Here is a 12117-nt window from a genome sequence, read left to right as displayed (position 1 = left end):
TGACACGTCATCGAACAGAGCTGATCTAGTTCCCAATCCTCCGCAGAAATAGAATTCTATATTTTCTTTGAAATTAAATGATACATTCTGTATAATACTGCAAATTAAAGAAAGATACTCTGCGGTGGGAAAAAATGCTGGAATGGCGAGCCGAAATTTCTCGCAATTAAAAAAAAAATGCGAGACTCCTTGTTTGTAGTTCCCAGGCCCCGCTCTACCTCGATACCCGCTATTTTCAAAATGGCGGCCTTGCTGAGTCATCTGAAGGGTGGTAGCCTCCCCTTGTCTCTCACCCAACTTAATACACATTCCGTACTGCTTTAATAACTAAGGGCTGTATCATGAAGCTTAGGATTCGTTTCGGTAGTCGTAGAGAGTTGTTAGATTTCCCAGGCTTAGATGACGTGACGGCGCAAGAAGTTGAAGACTCCGTGTCAAATTTGTTATCGCTCCAGTAAGTTGTAAACATGCCAAATTTATATAAAAAGCTCCTTACACTGGATCATGTACTTGTTTATGCTTCAGGTAGTGTGCTAACTATGAAATAGTAGTATCCTTTTATTGATTTCCTTTTAGAAATGGCAACTACTTCCTCTCTCTCAATGGGACCTCCCCCTTGACGGAGGATAAGTATTTGAATCTATCTGAACTGGGAATTGTCAGTGGTGACTTGATTCACGTGGTCATGTGTCGTGGTGTAGAGTGTACTTCTGCAAGCCCTGCAGTACAGGTAGCCCAAGTCTCTGGGCCACAAGCAGTTGATACAACATCACCATCAACTTCCACTGATTCTGGAGCAATGGAAAGAGAGGATGAAAGGTGTTCTGGTAAATCAACTGATAAAAGAATCCGAACTGAGAGCCAGCAAAGTCTTTCTGCCTTGTCAGCCCAGGAAGTAACTGTAAAACACATAAAAATAAGTGATAAGATTGACGAGTCCGAGGCTGGTAGCTCTGCACCAGAAGAGAGCTCTTCAGGAGGATCAGGATCAGGCTGTGCGGTAAACGTGATGCAACCAAGAGTCTTGCGGCTACAAGATGGGATTTCCTATTTATTAGAAAAGACTTACAATCAAGCTGATGTTTCAACTCTTCATGAGGCTGTTTGCGTTGCTGTACATGTTTTGATGTTAGAGACTTGCTTCAATCCAGTTACTAAGAAGGTACAGGTATGTGGTCTGTGCTCTACAGGGTTTGCTGGGGGGGGAGGGGTGTGCAAAATCATAGGTATTGTACAAAAAGGGATGGTATTTGACAATTCTTCAACAAGAAATGACCCACTTTTTGTCAACCACAGGGGTCACCTCCGGTAGAGTCCTAGTACACCTCCTCAGTAAACTACTTAGAGTAAGGCTTTGGATGCATGATTTATCTCCTTGTCTAGAAGATGTGCTCTAAGCATTTGGCTACTTGACATAATCAACAGGATGATGAAGGATCCAAATCAGATAAAAGTGAGTTTAGAGACCAGCCTCTCTTCATTGGGAGTGGATGGAAGACAAAGCGAGGGATGGAGTTCCAGTATATTCACCCAGCGTGCCCTGGGACTAGCTGCTATATAGTATGCGCATCTCTTGGGCCATTTGTACTAGCACATGGTAAGTCTACCAATCTACTAGCTGCTCTATAGTATGGCATCTCTTGGGCCATTTGTACTAGCACATGGTAAGTCTACCAATCTACTAGCTGCTCTATAGTATGGCATCTCTTGGGCCATTTGTACTAGCAAATGGTAAGTATACCAATCTACTAGCTGCTCTATAGTATGGTATCTCTTGGGCCATTTGTACTAGCACATGGTAAGTCTACCAATCTACTAGCTGCTATATAGTATGGCATCTCTTGGGCCATTTGTACTAGCACATGGCAAGTCTACCAATCTACTAGCTGCTATATAGTATGGCATCTCTTGGGCCATTTGTACTAGCACATGGTAAGTATACCAATCTACTAGCTGCTCTATAGTATGGTATCTCTTGGGCCATTTGTACTAGCACATGGTAAGTCTACCAATCTACTAGCTGCTCTATAGTATGGCATCTCTTGGGCCATTTGTACTAGCACATGGTAAGTCTACCAATCTACTAGCTGCTCTATAGTATGGCATCTCTTGGGCCATTTGTACTAGCACATGGTAAGTATACCAATCTACTAGCTGCTCTATAGTATGGTATCTCTTGGGCCATTTGTACTAGCACATGGTAAGTCTACCAATCTACTAGCTGCTCCATAGTATGGCATCTCTTGGGCCATTTGTACTAGCACATGGCAAGTCTACCAATCTACTAGCTGCTCTATAGTATGTGCATCTCTTGGGCCATTTGTACTAGCACATGGTAAGTCTACCAATCTACTAGCTGCTCTATAGTATGGCATCTCTTGGGCCATTTGTACTAGCACATGGCAAGTCTACCAATCTACTAGCTGCTCTATAGTATGGCATCTCTTGGGCCATTTGTACTAGCACATGGTAAGTATACCAATCTACTAGCTGCTATATAGTATGGTATCTCTTGGGCCATTTGTACTAGCAAATGGTAAGTCTACCAATCTACTAGCTGCTCTATAGTATGGCATCTCTTGGGCCATTTGTACTAGCACATGGCAAGTCTACCAATCTACTAGCTGCTCTATAGTATGGCATCTCTTGGGCCATTTGTACTAGCACATGGCAAGTCTACCAATCTACTAGCTGCTCTATAGTATGGCATCTCTTGGGCCATTTGTACTAGCACATGGTAAGTATACCAATCTACTAGCTGCTATATAGTATGGTATCTCTTGGGCCATTTGTACTAGCAAATGGTAAGTCTACCAATCTACTAGCTGCTCTATAGTATGGCATCTCTTGGGCCATTTGTACTAGCACATGGCAAGTCTACCAATCTACTAGCTGCTCTATAGTATGGTATCTCTTGGGCCATTTGTACTAGCACATGGTAAGTCTACCAATCTACTAGCTGCTCTATAGTATGGTATCTCTTGGGCCATTTGTACTAGCACATGGTAAGTCTACCAATCTACTAGCTGCTCTATAGTATGGATCTCTTGGACCATTTGTACTAGCACATGGCAAGTCTACCAATCTACTAGCTGCTCTATAGTATGGCATCTCTTGAGCCATTTGTACTAGCACATGGTAAGTCTACCAATCTACTAGCTGCTCTATAGTATGGCATCTCTCGGGCCATTTGTACTAGCACATGGCAAGTCTACCAATCTACTAGCTGTTCTATAGTTGAGCTCTTTGCCTGTCATTCTACAGGGAGTCTAAGGGTGGTATCATTGGCCTCTGTAGTTTTCTCTTTTGTTATAGCTATGTTTACTGCACTGAAATGTTTGTTTGTTTAAGGTGTGACTGAAGGAAGTGAAATACACAAATGCCATATTCCTGCAGCAGAATATGTTAGAGGGAATGTGGATCTCAAAAGAAAGGGTAAGAGTGTTTTAGCACCTTTTAGAAGTTACCTTTCATCAGTTAAATTCTTCATTATAACAATATGGCAAAGAAACGCAAAATGACATTATGGTATCAATTGATTAATAGAGATGATGTCCTATGTATTAATGGCTGGCATTGAAATCCACTTTATTAACTATTAATCATTATTCAATATTTTTCATTATTAATTATGCAAACAATTGGTATTTAGGTGCAGTAGATGTTTTTCATAATCTGGCTCGCCTCTCAAGGATGGTGAAAGATCATGTAGTCTATCCTTTACTGTCTTCCATGAGACATGGTAAGAATGGAATATTTCTGGATAAAATTAAGTTAAGATGAAAAGTATAAAATTATATATTTTTGTTTTTCTCATAATCAGAACTAGATCTTCCTGAGCTATATGGCTTTATGGCAATTCCTTCAGAAGTCAAGGTAAATAGTTTGGCCCTCATTTCCAGCAAGGGGTCAATATGTTAGATGCAAAGTTCAATGAATAAGACTTTGATAGTAATGTTTTTATACCATTATATTTTATATTATAATCAAAAAGATGCACAGTTCAAGGAATAAGGCTTTGATAGTATCTGTTTTTTTCTATGCCATAATCTTTTTTCTGATAAGCAAACAAGGATTTGATAGTATATGTTTTATACCATATAACATTCAGATAATGGTTCATAGTTTGCTTTGTTGTGTAACCCTTCAGATAATGGTACTTAGTTTGTTGTGTTGATTATAAACCCTAAGATAAATGTTCTCAGTGTGCTTTTTTTGTGTAACCCTCAGATAATGGTACTCAGTTTGCTGCCTGTAAGGAGTATCCTAGCCATGTCAAGCTTGTGTCGAGAGCTCAACTCCATTACAAATGATAACACACTATGGCATCACCTTTGTTTCAGAGACTTTGGTGAGTTGTTTTAGGAGTGCAGTTTTATCAGGGGTGCTTTTATTGATATATATAAAGTATACTTACATAAATCTATTTGTATACAGGGACATCTCACAGAAATCATGTTACAAACTGGAAAGTGGTCAGTATTTTCTAAGATTACCTGTATATGGATCAGATGACAAACCTGAACACATCTTTTTTTTTCTCTAGGAATACGTACGGATTTATAAAGAAAAGAGGGTTACAAGAATTTACCCACCATTATATATGTCCCCTGAATGGATAACTGGGCGTAGCCCTGCGAGCATGTTTCCTGAGGGTCCACCAGGAATTATTGGTATGACCAGGAAATATTGGTATGACCAGGCAAGTTCAGGACACTGATGTACTCTTGTTTTCTCTAGGCGGTAGAAGTGATGTCTACCCAAACCTGCCCTTTATGCCTGGAGGATTCCATCAGCCTGGCCACGCCCCAGGCCCAGGGATGCACCCTCGGTTTGACCCTTTTGGACCTGTCCCAGAAATGGACCTTTTTCCAGGGCGACATCCTCGCGGTCCAGGGAGAGGAAGGGGAAGAGGACCGTTTGGTGGGAACCCACCAGGTCCATTCTTCTGAGCCATCTCTTAGTTGTTTGAACTGTTTCTAATTAGATGCCTAAAGCTACTAAGTACTCATCAATTCACAGTGGGAAATTGATGTATTGGATGGCTGATGTCTTCAGTCCTTGAAAGGTTCTTAGGTCAACATACTTGCACTAAGAAATAACGTGACTTTTTGAGTGGCAACTAACCCCAAATTATGGCCTCGGACGTCATGCCAGAGAGAGACGAAAAAATGAATATTTTAGCTGATTCGTAAGTGCTCAATAGGATGCTATTTTGTTGTTGTTATTTTGCCTCCAGAAGCTGTAGCGTGCACGAGTTTCCCGCCCAAAAGTCACGTGATCTCTAAGTGCAGGAAGAGTACTACAAATGACGGTTCTTATTCCTCTTTGTTGAGAATTGGTTTTCTAATAAACTTGTAATGCCAAGAGATTTCGGCCCCAACACTGCTATCTAGAGAACTTTTCAATATACAAGTACCAGAGGCACCTGCGCATTAATAGGAATGAAAAAACGTTAAACACCCCCTCAGAATAGCAAATTGGTCGAATTTTAATACCCTAAGAGATAGCAAAATCGGAATGCAAAAAAGCAATTCTAGGTTTAATTTGTGTTTTGTGGACTAAAAAGGTTAAACCAGCCATCTCTTATTTAGATGTAAAAGTGAGCTCGCTTTTGCATTTTAGCATTGTTTATTATATATAAACATATATATATATATATATATATTTTGGGGGGGGGGGGGGGTTGGTGAAAAAGAATCGGAACAGGTAGTCTAGAAAAACTTGTTCCCAGTCCAACTCTCGCTCAGTTGACACCGCGAAATGGCATCCGTTAATTAACCCTTGCTCCAAAAAAGAGAACTAACAGACCTTGCAAGGCCACAAACCATAACAGTTAACTTTGCACAAACTTAAAACAATACTGTCCAACACTGTCTCACATTGGCCATTTGTCATTTGGAATGGCCGTTTGTCAAGCGCTAGTGGCAAATGGCCAAATGGTAATATAATGCAGTAGGATGCGGCTTTCAGGGGGAGGGATGGTCCTATAAATCAATAACATTACAGTTTTTCTAGCACTGCAAGTATCTGATAGCACGGAGATCAATACATAAAAGTCATTTAGCACTGCAAGTATCTGGGCTAAGGGACAAAGCTATGGCAACCGTTATGAAAAGTAAGAGGGAAGGGTGGTCCACCATACATATAGCAGGCAGTCAACACTGCAACTACCACGATCAAGGGATAGGGCTATGTGACATATGGTGGATATGGTAAAAAGTGAGGGGGTGGGGTGAGGTGGTCCATCATACATAGCAGACAGTCATCACTGCAAGTACCATGGCCAAGGCATAGGGCTATGTGGCAAATGGTGGATATGGTGAAAAGTAAGGGGAAGGGGTGGTCCATCATACATAGCAGACAGTCAACACTGCAAGTACCATGGCCAAGGCATAGGGCTATGTGGCAAATAGTGGAAATGGTGGATATGGTGAAATGTAAGTGGAAGGGGTGGTCCACCAAACATAGCAGACAGTCAACACTGCAAGTATCATGACCAAGGTATAGGGCTATGTCGCAAATGGTGGAAATGGTGAAAAGTAAGAGGGAAATGTGGTCCCCCATCTTTAGCAGATACTCGGCACTCTAAGTACCTATGACAAATGGTGGATTTCGTTAGAAGTTCTCACCTTAGAATGTCAACCGAAGCATGCTTCTCAATTAATATCCTGTTAATTTTCTAAAATATCAATATGGAATTTTATGATATCGCCTTCAAGACAAACTGTGTTATATCTTCCCACTCAAATGATTTATCTTATAAATTAAGCCCATTGAGTCCCATGCAACTTACTAAACGGTAAATTCCTTTGGAAGCATAGGTAGCTAGGTCTCCGAGAAGATTATGATATTGCTGTGTGCCTCGTTCTTTTAACGGATGCCCTTTTCAACCGTGCTGTTTCGAGATGCGAAATTCACAACCACAAATATTATTGATGCAAGCGTTGCCTCGTTTTTCTAAGAATGCCTTTTTCTTCAAACCGTCTATACACTGTCTATATGCGCTAGGAAAATCGTAAAGTTAATGATAACCCAAGCAGTCACTTTTTTGTCAGTTGTCTAGGTGTGATAGCTTGTAAAAGTGCCTGGAACAGTATAAAGGTTTGAAAGGTAATACTAAAAAGCCACGGCGAACAAAAAGGCGGAAACAACCTATTTCAATCGTGCTGTTTCGACGTGCGAACAAAACAACAACAAATAATACTGATGTTTTACCTCGTTTTTAAGAATGTCATTTTGTTCAAACCTTCTATGTGAAAATTTTTGAAATGACAAGTGAAAATGATATTGTTGTGTTGCCTCGTTTTTTAAGAATGTCCTTTTCAATCATGCTGTTTCGCGATTCAAACGACACAACATATAACATATTAATGCGCTGCTTAGTTTTTATTATTTTTTTTCAAACCGTCTTTATGTACTAATGGAAATCGTAGTTTGGTAGAAAAAAAGAAAAAGAAGGCTCTTCTAATAAGGCAATAATGGTAACAGGATAGTTTGGATAATAAATATTTCCCGGTATAGGTGTGACGGCTCGTAAACGTGCCTAGAACAATAACTAGGAAATACTAATAAGTCGCGGCCAACAAAACGGCGGAAACTACCTAAATGGCGGAAACCCTAGTCCTAAGTATTCAAATACTTTTTAAAAACATTTTTGTTCGCAAGTGTTCTAGTGTTTTTCACATTCATGGTGTATAAGCTTATCAGCGAGAAGTCCGTCAATTCTATTAGACTTATTCGGGTTAAAAAGTGTCAAACAAGTTCGTTAATGTTGCTAACTCTATTCCAGGAGACAACTGGCCACCTCAGCTCCTACGGTTACTCAGTTACTCAGATACTTCCTTCGGCCGGCAAAACACGCCGAGCATTTCACTGTCCCTGTATAGGTGCTCTGCGTAGAACAGTAAACTAGGAAATACTGATAGGTCAAGGGGAACAAAAGGCGGAAATAACCGAAATGACGGAAACCGAAAATAATGTTTTCGGTTTCCAAAAGCAAGGGCTTTTGTATTTTTATTTACATTGAAACTTGCATACACCAGCGAGAAATACGTAAATCCTTATAGACGCTTTTTCATGTGAAAAACTCATTTAGATTTAAAATTTTTAAATGTTGCTTTTAATTTATCCCAGGGCCACCTACTTCTACATAGCAGTTTCTTAGCCCAAACACATTATGTGTGGCAGAGGCCAGAATGTATGCGTAGGAGATGAATCCTAGGTTTGAAGACTTCGGCCGCAAACAATTAATCAGCGGTAAGACCGCCGGGTCCCCAAATCATCGTACGACCAGGCTGAGAAAATCGACCAGAAGAAAGTTACGCCTGAAAGTTTACTGAAACAATTGGATAATTTCTAAAATCAGAAGTTGACGACATCGGAAGAGCACCAGGTAAAATAAAGTTCTCGTTGAAACAGTGGCAATAGATCTAGGGGGGAAAGTTTTTATATGCAAAAATAGCATAATTAAGCTACATTTTCATCTTGTTTGCATGTTCTCTTCCTCGCTAGCATAGGCCTCTAATTTTTGCTAGTTTTAAGTAATGGAGTGTTGGGAGTTCCTGGGATGTGGCTTAGGATACTTACAAATACCTACAGCATCTCTTGCCTCGGGGGATAGAAATTCAAGTCTTTTGGAAAGATGAAACCAGTGGCGATGCCATACTTGCAAAAACGAAGCCTTTTGATCGGTATAAGTTGGTGTGCCGTATTTAATCGAAAATTGCTAGCTGTAACAGATTACTCCAAAATGAATGTCTCTATTCCAGTTGAGTTTAGAAAATATAAGTATAAGTTTGTATCGTTATTCTACAGACCTACAGGGCCCTACGGATTACTGTGTCTAGCACTCCAAGCAAGAAATTGGACTATGACTAATAGTGCAAATGCAATAAAAGGTATAGCTCCATTGTTATCAGGAAATGGCCATGACTAATGTAAGCCCAAAAACCTGTAGCAGTGGTCAGTGTGGTTAAACATAAAAAGTCTATTAGAGACATTAGATAGAATTATTAGCTGAGAACATTTACTCAATACTGTATAACCTCATGGTAAATATAAAGGAAATATCTTATCCCTGTCAAATGTTTAATTTTCTCATAAATGTTACCTTGTATCATTATTATCATTTCCATTTGAGACTATAAAAAGCAGACTGCGCTGCAGTCGAGTGGGCCGAAGGCCGACGAGACGGAACCAGTGGGCGATGCCATACTTGCCAAAATGAAGCCTTTTGATTGGTATCATTGGGCATTCTGTAGTTTATTATAAATATAAGCTGGGAGCATTAACTAAATACTGTAAATGCTCATGGTAAAAAAAAGGTTACATATGAGGAATAACTGTCCCTTGAAATGTTAAATTTTGTTACAAATATTACATTATGGCATTATTATTATTTCCATAACTAGAATATAAAAAGCAGTCTGTGCAGCAGTCAAGTAGGCCGAAGGCCTACGAGACGGAACCAGTGGGCGATGCCGTACTTGCCAAAACGAAGCCTTTTTATTGGTAACATTGGGCATGCTGTAGTTAATTAAAATTATAATTAGCTACGAGCATTAACTCAATACTGTAAAATGCTCATGGTAAATAAAAAGTTTATATATGAGGAATAACTGTCCCTTGAAATGTCTAATTTTCTTACAAATATTACATTGTGGCATTATTATTATTTCAATAATAAGAAAGTAAAAAGGGTAACCGCGCGATGACCACAAAACCGAGTCGCATAGCTTACCATATTTCTATACCTATGGAGCTCCGCGCGAGACGGAACCAGTGGGCGATGCCACATTTGCCAAAACGAAGCATTTTGATTGGTATCATTGGGCATCCATTTGCCAAAAAGCCCTATTCCTTGGCCATGGTACTTGCGGTGTAAACTGTCTGCTATATGTATGGGGGACCATCCCTCCCCCTTACTTTTCACCAAATCCACCATTTGCCACATAGCCCTATGTCTTGGCCATAGTACTTGCAGTGCTATGTGTCTGCTATGTATGGTGGACCACCCCTCCCCCATACTTTTCACCATATCCACCATTTGCCACATAGCCCTATGACTTGGCCATGGTACTTGCAGTGTTGACTGTCTGCTATATGTATAGTGGACCACCCCTCCCCCTTACTTTTCACCATTTCCACCATTTGCCACATACTCCTATCCCTTGGCCATGCTACTTGCAGTGTAAACTGTCTGCTATATGTATGGTGGACCACCCCTCCCCCTTGCTTTTCACCATATCCACCATTTGCCACATAGCTCTATGCCTTGGTCATGGCACTTGCAGTGTTGATTGTCTGCTATGTACGGTGGACCACCTCTCCCCTTTACTTTTCACCATATCCACCATTTGCCACATAGCCCTATGACTTGGCCATGGTACTTGCAGTGTTGACTGTCTGCTATATGTATAGTGGACCACCCCTCCCCCTTACTTTTCACCATTTCCACCATTTGCCACATACTCCTATCCCTTGGCCATGCTACTTGCAGTGTAAACTGTCTGCTATATGTATGGTGGACCACCCCTCCCCCTTGCTTTTCACCATATCCACCATTTGCCACATAGCTCTATGCCTTGGTCATGGTACTTGCAGTGTTGATTGTCTGCTATGTATGGTGGACCACCTCTCCCCTTTACTTTTCACCATATCCACCATTTGCCACATAGCCCTATGACTTGGCCATGGTACTTGCAGTGTTGACTGTCTGCTATATGTATAGTGGACCACCCCTCCCCCTTACTTTTCACCATTTCCACCATTTGCCACATACTCCTATCCCTTGGCCATGCTACTTGCAGTGTAAACTGTCTGCTATATGTATGGTGGACCACCCCTCCCCCTTGCTTTTCACCATATCCACCATTTGCCACATAGCTCTATGCCTTGGTCATGGTACTTGCAGTGTTGATTGTCTGCTATGTACGGTGGACCACCTCTCCCCTTTACTTTTCACCATATCCACCATTTGCCACATAGCCCTATGACTTGGCCATGGTACTTGCAGTGTTGACTGTCTGCTGTATGTATAGTGGACCACCCCTCCCCCTTACTTTTTACCATATCCACCGTTTGCACCATATCCACCATTTGCCACATAGCCCTATGCCTTGGCCATGGTACTTGCAGTGCTATGTGTCTGCTATGTATGGTTGACCACCCCTCCCCCTTGCTATTCACCATATCCACCATTTGCCACATAGCCCTATGTCTTGGCCATGGTGCTTGCAGTGTTGATTGTCTGCTTAATGTATGGTGGACTACCCCTCCCCCTTACTTTTCACCATTTCCACCATTTGCAACATAGCCCTATGCCTTGGCCATGGTACTTGCAGTGCTATGTGTCTGCTATGTATGGTGGACCACCCCTCCCCCTTGCTATTCACCATATCCACGATTGTATTAGCCGTATTAGCAAAAGCAGCATACAAAGTTAGGAAAACACCCCTTTCCATGATAGGGTAAAGCAGTTTCCTGACAAGTCGAGGGGAGCTCAATTTATTGCAATGAGGCAAAGGTGTTATAAAGTGTCACTGTGCTTCAAAGAAACAGACCACGAGAAGTGTGATGCTTCGGTATAACAAGCATTTAAACTCTGTTTAAGCGTTAAACGTGTTAAACCTTTGTATTTATCTGGGTTGCGGTAATACCACTTAATTTGTGTGTAATATACGATAAGCCATATATTCGTTAAGAAACACCCCCCAAAATCGTATATTACACATATATATGACAACAACAAGGCATGTTCTAAGTTGTAAGGCAATTTTATTGGCAATGTTTCACAAAAAATCGCGACTTCAATCCACTCGTTTTACCTCTAAGAATTACAGCCGATTCCAAGCTACGAACAAGCTTCGAAACCATTGCCTGGGCTACCTGTGATATGGCGCGCCGTTTAAAAGAACATAAGCGCGTAGTGACAGAGCTCGCTTGAGGAGCGAAACCAAGGCAAATATATCCAGTTGAAGTAGGCATACGTAGTTTATTCGGCACTCACAAGCAACAAACATCACTTTGGAGTAAGACCATGTCCTATAATCCGTGGCCACTCAGTTCCTCTTGTCCTTGAAAGACACAGACAACCCATGAGAAAATAAGATCACC

General features: G+C 41.0%; 1 protein-coding gene and 1 long non-coding RNA gene across 3 annotated transcripts; both read left to right on the top strand.

The window, feature by feature from the left end:
* The first annotated feature begins 209 nt into the window (after positions 1-209).
* Positions 210-5371, top strand: LOC5507664 (F-box only protein 7). 2 transcript variants are annotated; one of them, XM_001628260.3, is made up of 10 exons: positions 210-454; positions 577-1162; positions 1426-1597; positions 3352-3435; positions 3653-3742; positions 3824-3876; positions 4231-4351; positions 4438-4475; positions 4547-4673; positions 4741-5371. In XM_001628260.3, the coding sequence occupies exons 1-10, from the start codon at positions 342-344 to the stop codon at positions 4950-4952; spliced, it is 1596 nt and encodes a 531-aa protein (XP_001628310.1). In that variant the 5' UTR covers positions 210-341; the 3' UTR covers positions 4953-5371. The 2 variants fall into 2 exon arrangements, with proteins under 2 accessions (XP_001628310.1, XP_032232292.1); XM_032376401.2 differs by having other exon boundaries at positions 577-1168.
* Positions 5372-7684: 2313 nt separating this feature from the next.
* On the top strand, positions 7685-9617 carry LOC116614860. The gene is made up of 2 exons (XR_004294758.2): positions 7685-8395; positions 8818-9617. It is a non-coding gene; the product is annotated as an uncharacterized LOC116614860 (long non-coding RNA).
* Positions 9618-12117: the final 2500 nt, after the last annotated feature.

The sequence above is a fragment of the Nematostella vectensis genome, chromosome 1 (genome assembly GCF_932526225.1).
Source record: "Nematostella vectensis chromosome 1, jaNemVect1.1, whole genome shotgun sequence".
Taxonomy (NCBI): domain Eukaryota; kingdom Metazoa; phylum Cnidaria; class Anthozoa; order Actiniaria; family Edwardsiidae; genus Nematostella; species Nematostella vectensis.
This window is presented reverse-complemented; position numbering and strand designations above follow the sequence as displayed.

Excerpts from the sequence above, each read along its gene's own strand:
- LOC5507664 (XM_032376401.2), top strand. The coding sequence starts at position 342 with ATGAAGCTTAGGATTCGTTTCGGTAGTCGTAGAGAGTTGTTAGATTTC. Across the intron at positions 1,169-1,425 it reads CAGTTACTAAGAAGGTACAG|GATGATGAAGGATCCAAATC; the intron begins GTATGTGGTCTG and ends CATAATCAACAG. Across the intron at positions 4,674-4,740 it reads GGGTCCACCAGGAATTATTG|GCGGTAGAAGTGATGTCTAC; the intron begins GTATGACCAGGA and ends TGTTTTCTCTAG.